The sequence below is a fragment of the Calonectris borealis genome, chromosome 7 (assembly GCF_964195595.1).
Source record: "Calonectris borealis chromosome 7, bCalBor7.hap1.2, whole genome shotgun sequence".
In the NCBI taxonomy this organism is placed as follows: domain Eukaryota; kingdom Metazoa; phylum Chordata; class Aves; order Procellariiformes; family Procellariidae; genus Calonectris; species Calonectris borealis.
This window is the reverse complement of record NC_134318.1, coordinates 40,376,673-40,394,357: the sequence shown is the minus strand read 5'-3', so window position 1 is coordinate 40,394,357 and position 17,685 is coordinate 40,376,673. Positions and strand designations below refer to the sequence as shown.

The window sequence follows — 17,685 nt, the reverse complement described above, 5'->3', positions numbered from 1 at the left end:
TACAAAATGATACATGACCGCTGCCTTCTCTGGGGCTTGTCCCGCTTCCATCGCTGCTCCACTTTGGCCGCTCTTTGGAGACAGCTGCCTGTCCTCGCTGTCTCCTGGTTAATTCTACCTGCCACTTCATGAGATGGGGCTTGACAGATAGAATTAGCCTGATTTCACCTAGAAAAGTGGCACATGCTCCAAAGAAGGTGACCAACGCTTATTTACTTTCTCCGCATCTGCACCCCATCGTTGTTTTCTGCCTCCACGTCCCTCTATTCAATATTTACAATATTCTGTATATAAAGTGGGATCCTTTTGTTGGATTGCTCTGTACAGGCAGGTGCCAGCATTTGGTACATTATTATTATTGTTATGTGAGCAGGCAACGTGTAAAAAACACGGATCAGGAGAGAAGGTGTGAATGTGGTGGCCCAACGCCAGGTAAAACGCAGCTACGACAGCGCAGATGAAGCTGGTGCTTCCCTCAGAGGATGTAAAGCCTTGGTCAGATGGGATGGTGTTGCCAGGAAAGAAGCAGAATATGGATATTTTGGGGGATAATAAAAGAACAATTAGTGTGAAAGTGTGTTTTTGCAGACATAGCTGAAATAGCACGTAGCTGCAGATGACATATTGATTTATTGTATATAAAACTGTCCATGCCCATTTTTAGAAGTCTGATGATGTCTCTTATGCTGTCAAGAGGAAAATTCTTGGGAAAAAAGAGTGTAAAAAGCATCCAGGATTATTTTGTACCCACACAGTGGCAGTTTTCCCTATTTTTAGTGCAAATCAGCACAATCTGAATGCGGACTCCCCAGAAGTGCTGGGGTGAGGGCGCCTTGCCTTAGAAACACACTATATGTTTAAAAAAAAAACTAAATAGCTGCTTTGTACCTAGACAGGGGCTTGGATGGGGTTCAGATACCACCACTGCTGCTGCTTTCTTGCCCAATCCAGAATTACTGCTGAATTGCAGCTCCCAGTTTAGTTTCTCCGGTGTTTTGGGTCCCGGAGCTGGGGACCTCGCTGCAGCTATTCCCGTGGGTAAGGACTGGGTGCAGGAGCCATGATTTGCAAGCTCAGGCCTCGACACCGACTCTTTGCAGCGTTTAATTAAATTTGATTTCACCGAGGGAAGATGACTGGGTCTGTCCCCTGGTCCCTGCCGAAACGGGACCGTCGCGGGCGCCCGAGGCTCTCCTCCCCGCCGGGTGCCGCGCGGCTTTGCCGAGGCTGGAGGCAGGGTGATGCTGGTGCCCCGGTTGAGTCTGCGAGAAGTGAATAGTTTTTCTGGTTGTTTGCAGCACACTCCAAAGATGAGTCAAGGACCTACCCTCTTCTCTTGTGGCGTGATGGGTAAGTAACAGAAACTTCTGTCTGTATTTACTCCACCTCGGCTCCCGCTTCCTTATAGCGATGGGTGGGAAGATGTCCTGACTGGCTGGATCTCTCCAAAAAATGCTCCCTTGCAGACCCTGGGGTGGACATCCACCCACCTGCCCCATGTAACGGGAATGGAGGGGCACCCACCCCACCACCCACTAGCGGTGGCCATCACGCCCATGCCACCCTCCTTCCCAGAGGCGGTTGTCCTGCCCTGTTGCCATTGCTGAGTGAATTGCTTATCTTCTTCCTCCTCCTCAGTGCTTTGATATGTCTGCTTATCTTTAGAGTAACTTGTACACTTGAGATCATGAGCATTTTGGGTCTGAGATTGTGTTTGAGTATCCAGCCCGTGACCATGGCTCTTGACTGTTTGCACAATGCAAATAATAAATATCAGTATTATCGCTAAAATGTCCTACCACTTGGCACGAAGTATTTGGACAGGCCTCAAACAACAAGGAAAGTGTCTTATTTTTGTCTTTGACAATAACCATGGTATAGGATGTTTAATACCTTTCATGTCAGAGCTTGCTATCAATTTTTATGCTGAACAGCCACCAAAATTGGTGGGAGATTGGTGCCTTGGCCGGTGAGCCTGAAAAACCGATAGTGCTGGAGGATGGGCTGTTATATTGTGCCCCTTGGGTTTTGTAGGGGGGAGCCAGTCGCTAGGCAAAGTCTCAAAACCCAATTAAAGTTGTAGGTCAAGTTTGAGCCGAGCTACTTGCTATGAAAGCCAATACTTTACAGACAAAGAGGCTGCCCCTTTTCTTCATGGACGCAACTCTCATTAGCGCTAATGGGAGCCAAGCACATGCATTGACAGGAGATATTTCCCAAGCTCACCGATAACTCCAGTCATTGGGGGGGTGGGGAAAGATGGAAAGCATTTGGATTCGTTCAGATGAAAGTCACAAGCTTCAAAGTCAAGAAGGGGTAGAGACAGCCCGTTCCCTTTCTTCTGCCTGTCAAACATCAGTGAGGAACAAAGAAACCCAATCAGATGATTTTGTCTTGCACTGTGGCACTGGCAGGCTCCTCAACAGATATGAACAGTCTACGCCTAATTGAAAAGCAGCTTGTCTTCAAGAGCTTTTGCAAAACCTTCTGCATCTTCGTAGCGCTGCGCTGGTCTTCCTTGGCTGCCAAATTATCCTCTCCCCGAGGGACTGAATGGCACCTCCTTGACCACAGCTTGCCATTATTGGTCTTCGTCATGCCCAGTCAAGAGGAGCCAGTCTGTCCAGCATGCAAGGGCATCAGTTGGCTTGGGTTTAATTTGGGGCATCTTTCCTGAGTGTTCTTCTAGATGTTTTCAAAAGTGGGCCATGATCACAGATTAATCCAGTGTCAAAACTTGCTTGACTTTTTAAATAAGTCCTAATGATTATAATGGCACCAAATGCAAAACTGGGGGAATATTTCAGGTCAAGGGGCGAAGCCCCTGTCGGTGGAAAGCACTGAGATAAATAGAATCATAGGATCATTAAGGTTGGAAAAGACCTCCAAGATCATCGAGTCCAACTGTCAACCCAACACTAAACCATGTCCCTAAGCACCACATCTACACGTCTTTTAAATACCTCCAGGGATGGGGACTCCACCACTTCCCTGGGCAGCCTGTTCCAAGGCCTGACCACTCTTTCAGTAAAGAAATTTCTCCTCATGTCCAATCTAAACCTCCCCTGGCGCAACTTGAGGCCATTTCCTCTCGTCCTATCGCTGTTACTTGGCAGAAGAGACCAACCCCCACCTCACTACAACCTCCTTTCAGGGAGTTGTAGAGCACGATGAGGTCTCCCCAAAGTGAAGTTTGGACTGGCAGCACAGCCAATGGCAGGCAAAGACTCATAGTCCTGTGTACGATGTTGGGGGGATGGAGGGAAGTTGGCTGAATTTTCTGGGTTTTTAGCCAGAAGAGACTGAAGGTCTTAGCAGAGGGTCTTCCCGGTTGCCTTTGGGGCTGAGGGCAGCTTTGGGCAGGAAGGCAGCTCATGGCTGGTCCTGGTGGCCATGGGACAGTGGGGCAGAGGGAAGCCCAGCGTTGGCCAGGCTGCCAGGGAAAGCATCATCCAAATCCTGGAGCTTCCCACAGGCATCGGCTCAGGAGCGTTTATCTCCCGGAAGGAGAAGGAAGAAGTTGGGTCAAAGCCCCAAGGGGTGCGTAACACCATGACCAAGAAACCCAGCTGGCCCAAGATGGCAAGGCTGGGGTCCTGCTGACCCATGGGGAAAAAGAGTAAACTGAAGCCCATGCATCTTAGATGTAGGTACCTCGTAACGTACTAAACACCGGAAGAATCTGAAAATCGATTATAGATTGTAATATAACTCAATATATGAGTAAACATTATTAAAGGCTTGATATGTCGGATGATGCAATGTTAGATCCACTTCTCAAGGTGACCTAAATAATCTTTTGATTTTTAGATTTATAAGAAATACTCCTGCCAGTGTGATGATAATATTACAAAAAAGATTGGTTTTTATCTTTATAGAGCCCTTTGCTGGGAGGAAGATTAAAGGTGAAATACCTAAAACTATAAATTCAACAATTTCTTTTTCCCCTTCTCCTTGATGGGTCCTTGAAACACCTGGGAGTGTAAGAATTGTCCTGTTGTTGGGCAGGGTTTTTTTCCTCCTTTTTTCCCTTTCCTTCCCCGGCAGCCTCCATCACACATCCCCAGTGAAAATATCGGTGACCGTGCTAGAGAAAGAAGGCGGCATATTAGAAAGTTGCGGCATGACTTTTGACTTCCTATAGTGAGATTTTTTTCTGTCTTTGGGAGGATGGCAGAAGAAAATTTACAATATTTTAACAAGGCGTTGGCAGCGTGGCCTAACCTTTCCCTCGCAGGTAAATAAGCAGCGCTCGCCGTCCAAATCGATAGCACCGGCGGCTGCACTGGTCCAGCCTTCTAAGAGAAACTCGGCGGGCGCGTGCCGACAGCCGTAGCCTCCCCTTTTCTGTGCAAGCAAGAAATTATCTTTGAGGCAAACCGCAGGCAGGGTTTTACTGACAAAGTGCTTGCGAGTGCCGCAGGATGGGAGTCCCGGCGCGGCGGGCGTTGCGCGCACAGCCCTGCTTGTAAAAGGGAAGGGGAGGACGTGTTTGAGCCCATCGGGACGGCTCCTGCGTGCATCTGCTGCGAAATGCTGTTTTAAAAGTAACCGTCATCTGCTTTTCCCCTGGGAAAGCACCCCCAGAATTTGTCCTTGTAGAGCGCTGCGGGGTGGTGGAAGAAGCGCTCGTCCGTCCTTCGGCACGCGTCTCCACCGGCGCGGTTTGGCAACGCCAGCGGTCCGAGAGGCGAGTGTGCAGGGGGGGGTTGCAGCCTTGGGTCCCGTCGCTGCACGCCTCTTACCTGGAAATGGCTTTTCACGCCGTGTGGGTGACGGAGGAAAGCCAAGGAGCCAGAGGGAAGTCCCGCCGGGGGGTGATGCCCCTCGATCGCATCCCAAAAGCGCCTGCCCGCCGCTCTGCCGCCCAGTGCAGGGCTTGCACCCTCCTGTTTCTGAACCGTGATTTCCTGGGATTTGGGTGTTTTTTGTTTTTTTTTTTTGGAAAGCCATCAGCGTAGAACAGCACCTTGGTGCATGTTCAAGCGCAGTCAACCCACAAAGAGAAAAAAGCCGCGCGGGGAAAGCCAACAAGGCGTAGCTGGAGCGGGGAGACCTCGCCAGAAGATCGCGTTGAAGAGCAGGGCACGTTTCGCCGTCGAGGTGGGGAATTTCCCTCCTCCGTGCAGGCTGTTGGCACGAGGAGCCCGCTGGTGTGTTTATTCTCCAGCGGTAGATTTGGGGGCTGTTGTTTTCATTTCCCGTCGAAGCACAGCTCCGCACATCGTATTTTAATCTTATTGCTGCGATGGGAAGGCTCTATGGCACTGCTGTCGGCTAATTACAACCATTAAATTTGTTCCACATTTAGAAATCATCTCTCAAACGTAAACAGGGGGCAGTGGAAAATGCAGGCTGCCTTTTGCCCCGTGCACTGAGACCGGGAGACTGAAATTCGACTTGAACAACGTGGGGAAAAAAGGGAATTGGATGCGCACCCGTGTGAAGAGAAATGTTTGGGTTAGGATCCAAACAGAATTTATCTGCCAAAAAGGAGAAGAAAAATTGATTGAAACCCGTAATTGCTTTACAAGTTGCCGTAATAAATTATGTATTAATGTAAATTATTTCACGGGAAAAGAACGTAGAGGAAACTTGAGCAGAAGGATCATGCATTATGTATAAAAAGGAACCGTAAAAATATTATAGCAGCACATTTGTGTCGCTGTAGTTAAAGTTGTGTCAGCGTTTTGGTTTTACACCCTTCTCTCTGGTTATGAACGCGGTCATTAAAATTTACTCTCTGTCACCAGAGGAGCACGGCAGTCATTTAAAAAGCCTGTGGCCATCCCGAAGCGGCAAGGTGCCTGGCGTGTCCCTGCGCTGCTCCTGCAAAACCTGGAGCTCAGCGTTTGGAAACCTGGCTGCGATGCTCTGAGGATGGATCCCGTTCTCCGTGGGGTTGTGCAAAACCCGCAGGGACGTTTGGAGGACAACACCCATCTCCTTGATTTTGGGATGCGACTTCAGCCTCCTGCGCTGGACCACTGGGCTCGTTTGATGCAATGACGGTTGCACGGGAGAGCAGATGGATGTTGTAAGGGTTCATGTTCGCTCTTAAAAGTGAAGGTCTTGGTTTTGCCCGAACGGAAATTTAGGAATAGATAGCGGTGCTGATGGCGCCTGAGCATGCCACCGATGGTCCCAGGGCGGGTTGAGCCCTGCTCGTGTGCAAGCGGCTTCTGGCTCGTCTCTGAAAACAGGAGAGGGGGGACTTGCCGGGGCTTGTTGCCGCTTGCCCAGCCCGGCGAGTCCTGCCGGTGCGCGCCGGCGAGGCGCTAGCCTTGTGCAGAGAGCAGATGCTGCGGCTTGCCCCGACGGCCGCTCCTCACCCGCACCCCGAGTACTCCGGCAGTTTGACACCCCACATCCCCCTCCCAGAGCATCCCTGCCAGGGCTGCTCCGTGCCACGGTGGCTCTGCCACCAAACCGTCCCGGAGGCCGGGCAGGGCGGTGGGAAGGCGTGCAGGCGGGGGGGACAACGCGGGAGCCCGGGGCTGAATCGGAGCTAACTATCTCAGCCTTGCTTTGGGAAGCAGAAATAGCTTGGGTTTGGGTCCCCCTGCGGCTGGGCAGCCTGGGAGCTTGCAGCTGTAACCTGAATTTAATGCTGCTTCACGCTGGTCTGAATTTCTTGCTGCTTTGTGCGTGGTTTGCAAGAGGGCTCAGGCTCCCGCTGCCGTGGCCAGAGAGGGCAGGACGAGAAATTCAGTCCTCCCCAGGCTGCCGATAACACCCCTCTGTGTCTTGGGAGCTGGAGAGCTGTTTCACAACCAAAGAGATGCCAGAAAATTCACTTTGCGTTGCCTCACCCTGGAAATGCAGATTTGCAAATCAAAACGTCTCGAAAGAAATTTGCTGGACGTGCTCATTGAGTGACTTGAAGTGTTTATTTTTGCAGTTTTTAAGTTAAAATCCAAAAGTAAGATACTGTTTCACCCAAGGACACTAACAGCCAAGAAGGACCTGTTTAACCGGGGGAAGAGCCCCTCGTGCCACGCTTACATCATGCTCTGGTTGTAAATGTTCTCCTATCATTTTTCCAAGAGGCAAAGGAGAGTTTTCCAGCGAAGCAACTCACTTATGAACCGAGGGGTTCTCATGGTGGGTTTTATCCTGGAACAAATTACTGCCTCGGGGTAAACCGAGTTGAGGTTTGTAATGTACGAAAATTAATACACGCTTAACTGCAGCGATATTAATGGCTCCACTGCAATTATCGTTATCAGCGTGCTCAGGATGTGAATCTTGGTCTTAAAAAATTGAACAGAAAACCAGCTGCTTTTCCGCAATAAGGCTTTCCCAAGTCCTTTAATTACACCCTCAGCCCTTCCACTACCCCGTTTACAATTTGTTTCGGAACGAACAGTTTTCTGTTTGCACTGAAAAATTATTTTCTGGGTTATCCGGTAGTTTGGGCCCGGTCAGTGGAGCTCGGGGGCTTTGGGAGGGCCAGGCTGTGCCAGGGTCTCCTCCCTGCCCTGCCAAAAAACCAGCTCCCATGGTGCCAAGGGGAAAAGCAAATAACCCCAAGCTGGTGCTGGGGATAACGGTGCAATTACCGGTCTCTTTGCAAGGCTTGGAAGATTTATAGCTGTTTGTGCCGAAGCAGGGGTGAAAGAGGAAGGTGTCCCGTATCCTCCTCACCAAGGCCTTTTGTACAACGTGACGTCTCCGGCCCGAGGATCGTGGCAGCTTGCCATGAAAAATCAGCTTCTATTTCTGTTCCTTTTGTCTGCTGACCTGACCCAAGAAATCTCTCTGCTGGCAGCATAATAAGGAGGGGAAAATAATAAAGATCTAAGCGTAGATGTAATTGTTTAGTGCAGATTTCTCACTTTTTATTAAAATGAGGACAGGGACAGTTAAAATGCCGTGCGGTTATTGAGTGCAGAGCCAGGCTGTTTGTGGCTGGAGCTGTTACGGCAGCAGCTAGATGCAGGGAGAAATGGGAAAACTGGCCAAGAGTGGTGTAAGGGGCCCCAAATCTGACCTCCCGACTTGAAACCGAGCCCTGCTCGGAAGCGTTCTGCACCGTTGCATCTTCCCTATCAGGCGGGTACCTACAGCTGCAGGCTGGGTACAGCTTTTAATTCATCCTTCTGAGTGGAAAAACCCCCAAACACCTAAAAAATATTGCACGATTTAGATACGATCATATGAAACTTCGCAGTGACGGTTAGCTAGCACGGTTTGCCTCTGCTCGCAGCAGCCGACGACAAAAACAGTCAGCAGAGAAGGTCTGTCGGGTGATTACTTTTTTCCATTGCAGCAGCCGATGGGGTTGTCCTACCATGGTTTTCCTGTTGAGCGTCAACGGCGTATCTGCAGAGAGCCCCGCTCGCCTGCGCCGGGGAGCCAGACCTTGACGATACTTTGCTTTCTTCTTTTATTGTCAGTGAGTCCGTGTGCGGGAAAGAGATCATCACCCTTAATCCTCTCTTTCGACTCGGGCATCAGCGGGATTTCTGAATGCAGCTGTAGCTGGGTTTGCAGTCTTCCTACGTGGAGCTGCCCGTAGCCATATACGTTTCAGCCCGCGGACTTTGGAGGTGCAGGTTTCTCGGAGCTTTACCCAGGCACTGCAAAACCCATCTGATAAAATGAATATATTTATGCCGACCCCGAAACCATGCAACGGGTCACCACCATCTTTTGCTGTGCTGCCCTGGAAGACTGTTAATGCAAGCCAAATTCACGGGAGGAACAAATTCCCGTGTAAACAGGCTGAAGGAAAGAGAGAGGGAGAAAATATTTTAAAAGTGTATTTTTTTTAAAAAAAAGTGAGCCTATTAAGCGATTTGTTCCTTTAAATAAATGCTTCAGCATTACGTTTGTTACAGAAATGCAAACAATTGGCTGTGCTAGGTACAACCGGGATTTTCAAGGCAACCCCAAAGGGATGCTGAGCCCAGGTTGCCGCAGAAGAGTAGGAGGGTGTGGGCACCCGGTTTCCGTAGCACCTTCCAGCTCCGTGCGGGTAACCGGGCAGGGGGGCACCTGGGCCAGAGCACCCCAGATTTGGGGGACGGAGGGGAGATGGACATTGAGCCTCACAACAGGGACCTAAGAACAGCATCTGGGAAAGAACTGCTGGAGGTTTATCGTGCATCTATTCTAGCATCAGCCATCTTAAAGCTTATTACGCGCACCAACTTTTGTTAGACGCTATCTTTGGGTCGGTTTGGGAGGGATGCTCAGAGCCTTAGTGGGGATAAGTTGCCTTCGTTGGAGCGATGCTGTTTGAGCAGCGGCTGAAAGCAGGACAGCCCGATGGGTGTCGGGATGGCTTTTGGTTTCCCGTAGGCTCTGATGACCTTGTTGGGGTTTCTGTGCTAGGACAGGCAGCTCGATGCCCGGGAGGGCACTCCCTTTTCTGTTAGGACTGTCTCAACTGCTCTCTCATCTCCTTTCTGGTGTTTTGTCCCCTGAGGTCCATCTTGCCCCAGCGGTGGTACAGCTTTGTGCTCTTCACTTCCAGGTTTTGTGAACCTCTCAAGCAATTACTGATGGTGGAACCCAGGACGAACCGCACGCATCTGAGACATGATTTAGCGCAGAGATAAGGCAATGGCCATACCATTTTATATTGCTGAATTTCCCCTTGCTAGTGCAATCTGGATATTCAGAGGCATGTTTTTATCATCTTCTAGCAGTTTTGCTCCTGCTGCGATTATCACTTTGTCTCTCTCTCCATCTATACCGCAGCAACCGCTCTGCTGGCAATTCGGAAAACCATATTCCAAGAGTTAATTAATTTGTACTGGAAAACATCCCATATGCTACTCTTTTTGTTTATGGACGTAGAAAGCGAATCGCAGAATTAATTAACGCTAATGCCTGTGCGTGTGTGTTGTTTTTTTTCTCCTTTCTGAACCAGAAAATGACAGATGGAGAGATCTCAGCAGGAAATGTCCACTTCAGCTCGAGCAGCCGGGCGCCAGCATCTGGGACTGCTTGTCGGACAAGGGCGAGGAGGGCTCGTGCTGGCCGAGGGAGACGGCCAGCACCTGCTCCGTCACCAACCTGATCAAAGACCTCAGCCTCAGCGACCCCCACGGCAACCCCTCAGCCCCCCCCAGCAAGCGCCAGTGCCGCTCGCTCTCATTTTCGGATGAAATGTCGAGCTGCGGGACCTTGTGGAGACCCTTAGGCTCGAAGGTCTGGACCCCGGTCGAGAAACGGCGGTGTTACAGCGGGGGGAGCGTGCAACGCTACTCCAACGGCTTTGCCACCATGCAGAGGAGCTCGAGCTTCAGCCTGCCCTCGCGGTCCAACCCGCTCTCCTGCGAGCATCCCGTCCTCAGCAGCCGGCTGGGATGCCAGCCGAGGAAATCGGCCGCCGGCGGGCACGGAGGAGACCGGGTAGACATGCAGAGGTCCCTCTCCTGCTCGCACGACCGCTTCTCCTCCTCGGAGTATTGCCCGCCCTCGGCAAGCAGCACGCCCGCCTCCACGCCGGAGCTGGGGCGACGGGCCGGCGGGCTCTCCCGGAGCCGCTCGCAGCCCTGTGTCCTGAATGACAAAAAGGTCGGGGTCAAGCGACGGAGACCAGAGGAGGTTCAGGAGCAACGGCCCTCGCTGGACCTCGCCAAGATGACCCAGGTAAGAGGCGGTGCTGCCCCTGCCAGGGCCCTGCGGACGGGGCTCAGCCACGAGGTGATGGTGTTCTCTGCTTTGCTAAAAACCCCTTAGCATCCTCCTGAGGGGGGGCTGCGGTGTGCGGAGTAACGCGGGTCTTACGGGGAAGCGCATCCTTCTGTCCGAGCAGAAAACCCGTTCCCCTCCAAGTGGGTTTCTTTAATAAATCCCTGCGTTTCTGTTCTGCGCTGGTTTTTTGCACGCCGAGTCCACCGAGTCATTGTTTCCTCCTGGCACGTGTTTTCAAGCAGAAGTACGTTAAACCCCACAATTCTGAGTGCAGGAGAGAGGAGCCCTGAGCCTGCTGCGAGGAGGTGAAGGCAGCACCCCGAGGCACCGAGCCCTGGCTCCGTCAGGAGCCGAGTTCATACCACGACAGGCTTTACTTGCTCTTAGCCTCTGTAATTTTCCACTCTGGAGATGTTATCACGTTTCATTTTCAGTTGCAAACACAGAGCACAACCTCCCTCTTCAATCTGCCGCGCAAAGCCAGATAACAGATCTGAAGTGCGAATCGGGGAGGATTTTGCTCTCTCTGCGAGACCAAGTGACTGGACTTCAGCGAGAGCCGAAGCGAGAGGCTGCTCGAGGGCTGCGACAGCGTTTCCATTTTGCACTCATAAAATTTCTTTCTCTGCAGTTTTATGATTCGACATTCCCCACGTCAATAATTTATAGTCGTAAAGTCAACGACACCTCCAGCTCTGTGTGGGATGAAGTCTGAAGACCCCAGGGCTCCTGCCGCGGGAGCAGGGGGTTTGCCCTGGCCACCTCCCGGGGTGGGCTGTCACCTTCTGCCGGCCAGAAAACTTCCCCCGCGGTTTCGGTTCGATGCGGTCGTCTGCTGTGCGGTGCTGCTGCGCTTCATCCCGGAGGCAGCCGTGGTCGGGAGCATCTGCCCTGGTGTTCTTTGTACGGCCGCGGCCGGCAAAGCCCGCCTGGTGCAAGGCAACCCCTTGTTGTTCGCGGGGAAACTGCTGGCAGCAATGCATCGGGTGGGATGGAGAAACAGCCGGGGGGTTTCTCCCCTTGCCGTTCCCCAGCGGGGTGACATCCGACGCTGTACGTGCGTTTTCCCCTCTTGCAAGGACGTGATATTTTACGGCGTTTCATGCTTGGCGGCGCAGAGGGTGTTTGAAGGAGTGCGGTGGTGGTGGAGGAAGAGATTGGCTTCTCCTCCTCCAGAGGAGCTTAGAGGATAAAAAGGGCGAGGGAGTCACATATTTGGGTGACAGCAGGGGAAAAACACGAGGGTTGCTCTCATCTTTTGATAAACCACGCCAGCAACGTTTAATATGCTAAGCATATTTTATTAGCTAATAAGGTGGAGGGGCAGTTAAATCAACTTCCACGCCTTACTGTATTTTGCAAGCTGCAGGTTGGAATAGCACAGCTGCCCCCTCCCAATTCTCGCTGTACAAGCAGCCACTCGTTGCTTCACCTGGATGTGCGGTGCAGGATGTCCCGCAAGCCCGTGCGGGAGCTTCCCAGCAAACCAAATCCTGCAAAATTGCCTCCAAATTGCCTCCAAAGGGGTGGTGGGGAGGGTGAGGCTGCAGGCACGCAGGCACGGAGCCCCACGAGCTGCCGCCGCGGGGAGAGGACAAAGGTGACTGTCCCCAAATCGGCGTCAGACCCGCGGGGAGCCACAACCGCAGCTTTCCTCGAGTCTCCATTAATAACCCACCGGCGTGGGAGGAGGTCCACGGCTGTGGAAGTGGGCCGACCAGGCTGAAAGCCCACGGTGCAAAGCGGATGGAGAAAGAGAGGGAAGGATGCGGCCCCAAGCGCGGGGCTGGGAAATGGGCTGCTCCTCTTTCTGCACGCCCAGCAGCGGCCGGGGAAATCTTCCTCATCCACATTTCCTCCGACGGCGTTTTCTGGGGCTGTATTTGGAAATGCAAAGCGTGACTTGCATTTGTACCTCGCGTGGGGGTTTGCGTACGCACGCGGGCGTGTGCGGGAAGGTTGATGAGGAGCCGTGCGAAGGGTCGTGTTTGTGTGTCGCTGGGTTTTGTTGCGTCAGGGCAGTTTGGCGTGGAGACACGTTAGTAGCACGTGTGGTTGCGTGGGCGCGCAGGTAACAAAATCCAATGCGATATCTCTGCACGCGGAGCCGGTTGTGCACGTGCCAGCGAGCACCTTGGTTCGGTTGCCCACTGGGGCGTCTGCTTGCCGTGACCAGTGGTTTGGTCTTGCAAGGTTGAACGTGCCCATCGTATCCCTCCGGACAAGCTGCTCAGTACCTCGGGAGGAGGCGGAGGTGATCATCAAGACCTCTCGGGATGAGACCAAAACGTTGAAGGAGTTGCAAAGCCTCGGTGTGATGCACGTGTGCTCCAGCTGCATCTGCTGGAGTGCTCACGGCTGAACAAAGGGAAGAGATCAAAGGGACGGGACTATTTTTATTCGCCCGGCTATTCTGAGAGCCTGTGTGATGGTTACCATCTCTGAGCGGTGCTTGCGCCCTGGTAAGATGAGCATTTTGGAAGCTCTGGGAGGGCAGAGCAGAAGTCATCTGCTCTTCTTTGCTTATCGCTTCGTGCTGGGCCAGCTCGCAGGGGCACCAAAGGAGAGCACGGAGGAGCGGGGAGCGACCTGCCCGTGGCCGCAGGCAGGCTCCGAGGCTTTGATCCCTCATTAAAAGAATTAATGAGTTTATCTTTGCAAGTGCCAATGAAGCCTTTTTTTTTTTCCTTTTTTCCCCAAAGTTTCCTTGTGATTTTCCGCTCTTTAATTGCCGGCCTTTGCAAACGAAGGGCACAGAGGTGGTGTGGCAGGGAGGGCAGACCTCCAAACAGATCCCGCTGGCGGGGATGCAGCCCCGGCGCAGCACCGAGCGGATGGAGCATCGCGTCCAGCTGATTTTGCTGCCAGTGCTCCGCTCTGCAGACTTTGGGGAATAAAAGGCTTGCGCCGGGGCCTGGAAAGCCTCTTCTTGTAGCTCTTCTTCCAGCCTTGCGAGCCCATGGATGCTCCTTCCCGGCTCCCTTGGTGCCCATCGCGGGTTTAGCACCGGCTGTAGCTCATCTCGAGCCTTTCCAGGTCCCTGCCGAGGTCTGCGCGAGGCTTCGCAGGCACAGCATGTCTGTGCGCTTGGCTCGGTCTCTTCTCTGAGGAACTGAACCGCAGGCTGGGATCGCGTCCTGCACCTCTTAACCCACTTCTTTGGGATGGCCTTGGCCCCGGTGAAACACAGAGTCTAAAGAAGAGCAACCCCGACAGCCGAGTCCCCACGTTGGCTCCTGTGCTGGGTGGCTCTCCATCCCACGTCCCCGTGGCGGGGACCTTGTTGGGGGACGGGGGTGCCCCCGGCATGGACGGAGGATGCAGCTGAAGGATCTAACAAATCTCAGCACCTGGCTGTTGGACTTGTGTGTCAGACTTGTGTGTTAGGGGCTAATACATGGGTAAAGAGGGACCGCGACACAAACCCGCCTAAGACCCAAGTTCAGGAGGATGAAGAAGCAGCGAGGCCCGGCAGGTTGCCCTCCTCGAGCATCCTCGGGGAGCACAGAAGGCTTGGATCCTGCCTGGAAACCACTCTGGACCACCAGGAGATGAGCCACCGGCTCCCACAGACCGTGCACTCAGAAGGGGGTCTCGCTTTCTGTCCCTGCGAGGGCTAGACCCCCCCCCAGCAGCCTTGGGGTATCATCTCTTCCCCAAATCCCTAACCATTTGCAAAGCATTCTTAAATCCTGCTCACCAGGTTAATCCGAAGTGAATTCACGATTTTCAGCTGTCAGTGGAAACGTAGAAGAGAAGCAGTAAACGGGAACGGGCTGAGAAGCAGGGACAGCACCAACAAATGCTCGCGGCTACGAAATAAGGATGCTAAAAGCAGCAGCGTGTCCCCGGAGCAGATGCGTCTGGTAATCGAATTTCAGGAGAAGGGCTGCGGGCTGTGCGGCAGTAGCTGTTCGGCAGGAGAGAGGTGCAGACCCCCCTCTCCACGCAGCCTTGGGGTCTCTGCAGGAGGTCACCGCCTCCGGGAAGGGTGTCTGCAGGTGCTTTTTGTGCTGGTGTAGAAGGTTCATGCGATGGATGGGGAAGCAGGAGGGTGTCCGGGTTCTGGTTTCCACCTTTCGGGAGGAAAAGGGCTGATGGGTGGTGCAGAGCCGTGGCGATGGGCGAGGAGCCGCACACGGTGCAGTCCTCGACTCCCTCCTCGGACCCTCCCCAGCCCCGTGTGGGGCAGAGGACACGACGAGGAGACAGCGGGACCTTGAGGCTGGAAGCAGAGCTCACGGCTGGGCTGGATCAGTGTTTTCCAGCATCTCTGTCCTTCAGCTGCTCCCTCAAGACTCCGGTGAGGCTCTTGGAGGACACGGACGGGCACCTTCACCCAGAGACGTGAGACACACACATGCGTTTCCCTTGCAGGATGTGCCTGAAATTGCTGTCTTACAACTGCAGAGTTAACTAATTTAATTATCCCAGCGGGACCAACCAAGCGCTTCAGCAGTTAGGCTAAGCTTATCCAATAAGCTTTGCAAAACCCGACTGTATCAGATGGCAAATCTGACCAAAATATTTCGCCAGGTGGGATCCTTGGGGCAGCGGCGAGCTGCTGGCCCTGCCCGCAGGGCCCCGGAGCCCGGCAGCGGCACCGGCGCTCCCGGCACAGCACTGACCTTCCTTGCCCTCCGAGGATGCCGTGGGGCGAAGACAGCTTCTCCATCGCGTCAGACCAAGGGGGAAGGTTTGTGGGCTGGAAAACAGAGGGCTTGGCCCGGGAGATCCCGGGGGGTCAGTGGGAGCTTCCCTTTCCCTCCGGTGGATGCTGAGCCCAGGCGCACATTTATAATTTGGATTGGCGAGTGACCCAAGGATGACAAAAAGCTAATCGCTTGTATGTCCGAAAGCAGCTCAGTCCGTGGTCCTGGAAAACCGTCAGCTCAAGGAATAATTGTGTTTCCTCTGGCTGCTGTCCTCCGCATCAAAAAATCCCCCAAAGCCAGACAGTGACGCCTGAGCACCCTGCGTTTCTCAGCTACCCTCAGCACGAGCTCAGACAAAAACAGTTGTCGGGGTGGTTCATGCTCTGCAAGAACCGATACGATAAAGAAAGGGTCCTGAAGCCCCGTGCTGCGAGGCACGAGTGCTGTAGGAACGAGGAAGGAATCTCCCCCCGTGCTGGTGGCAGCGAGAGCGATGGGCACCCCCTCTCCATCCCCTCCTCGCCCACCGGTCCAGGCTGGGCGGCCGGGGCTGCTCGACGGTTGCTAGCACCAACAACCAACAACACCATCACCAAGGAACCCCGCAACTGGGATCCAGCCCAAGGCACGTCCCGTGGAGCATCTCCGGGTTTCCAGGGAGGAAACCCAGCCGGGTTCGGGTGCCCGTGGCAGGGATGTGCTGCTGGGTTTGGGGCAGCAGGGCTGTGGCAGAGAGGGAAGAAAGCAGAGCCGGGAGCCGTGCAAGGGCCAGGGTTTTCGTAGCTATTCAGTTATGAAAAGCAGCGCTGGCAGGCTGCTCTCCGCGTGGGAGGACTGGCACAGAGGGACGAGCAGGATTAGGCAAGTTACGGTGAGCATTCTTGCCTTTGGTGGGGCGGGCTTTCGGGGCGTGGGGCACGGTCAGAGCCCTCCTCGGGACGGGAACGCCGTGAAAACCAGCTAATTCCTTGTGGGCAGTGGGAGACGGGGGATAATCGTGCTCAAGAAAACCCTGCAGGTTTGGGTATTCCCTCAAGCCGCTTTCAAAGCCTCTCTAGGAACGAGACTGGAAAGTAGGTGCTTTCAGATGGAGAGCTGAAATAATGGGAAGGTGTCGGCATGGCTGCACGTGTCCTCTAGTCTGGCTTTGTACGGGGTAGAAGTGGCTTGTGTGCAATGGTCTTTGTGATTCAAAGGAAGGGAAAGCCAAAGTGTCCAGTCTGGGCTTTCCAGTAGACCTCAAAGCATTTACTTTACGGATGGGGAAACTGAGGCACGGGGAACAGTGTGAGTCCCTGGGCACTAACGGCAGAGATGGGAACCGAGCCCGGGTGCCGGATCAGCGTCCGGCTCTGGCAGCAGATCGGTTAATTTTTTGCTTATGCTGGTAACCACATGTGTTTGTAGGCCTGAAACCCCGCACCATAATCAAAATAAAAATAATTTGACCTGAAAGAAATGTTTTCTTCATACCAGGAGGGATATTTAGGCCAGGCGGGAGGGGAGGGAGCCGCTCCTGGAAGCAATTACATGGCCACATAACTGGGCTAATTAAGAAAGAGACCTAAATGTTAAAGTTCTTCTGGGAGGGAAAATACTTGGGAAAACATTGCCTTTCGTTCCTCAAAATCCTGTTTTTGTCTCTTCTCTCTGCAATTCCCATAGCTCAGAGAGGGGCGGTGAGCCCACATCGCTCCCCTTCTTATTTACTCATACAGCACCAAGCAGAGAGGCTTCAACTTCGGGCAGAAACCAAACCGTGAACACAGTTGTTGTTGAAATAGCAACAATTTTTAAAAGCCACAGCACCGCGAAAATCCTTCTGCTCTTTTTAAATGTACGCCAACGCTATGCTTTGTGCCCCTTGGCCTTCAAACCGGGTATAAACCCGGCGGGACGCACTCAGGCGAGTGGGTGACGATGATGTACCATTTAATTACCCCCAGTGTCCAGAGGCAGGTCTCTATTCTTCACCCCAAGCAAGGAGGGTTTGGGTGCCAGGGGAGCTGCCTGGCTTCTGTGACCACCCTTGTGCCCCTTACAACGAGGACATCAACCATCCTCTCGTTTCGGTGCAGGGCTTGCTTTCCAACTTCACCTTTTTTCCCCCTTTCCACGTGAAGCACAAGCCCAAGGAGGACAACATCCAACCTCTGAAATCTCAGCAGTTGTTCTGACGGCGTGTTAATTAATCTCGCGGCGGCGTGCTCTCCTTCCGAGGCGCAGTGCTCTCGATCTCGCAGCTCCAGGGACCGTGTCCGTACCGGCGGGCTGTGATCAGAAATGGTCAGGATCAGATTTTTCTATGAATTGGGAGGTTTCTCAAAGAGCTGGTATTTTTTTTCTGATGTGGGTACACCTAAAAAATATGGGAGATGAG

General features: G+C 53.2%; 1 protein-coding gene across 1 annotated transcript in view; it reads left to right on the top strand.

Annotated features, from left to right (window-relative positions):
• The window catches only part of FAM53B (family with sequence similarity 53 member B), a 56,522-nt gene that overhangs the window by 20,436 nt on the left and 18,401 nt on the right, over nucleotides 1-17,685 (top strand). The window contains exons 3-4 of the mRNA XM_075155258.1: nucleotides 1,299-1,350; nucleotides 9,881-10,605. Coding sequence (XP_075011359.1) covers nucleotides 1,299-1,350; nucleotides 9,881-10,605 — 777 coding nt within the window. The remainder of the gene's footprint in view (nucleotides 1-1,298; nucleotides 1,351-9,880; nucleotides 10,606-17,685) is intronic.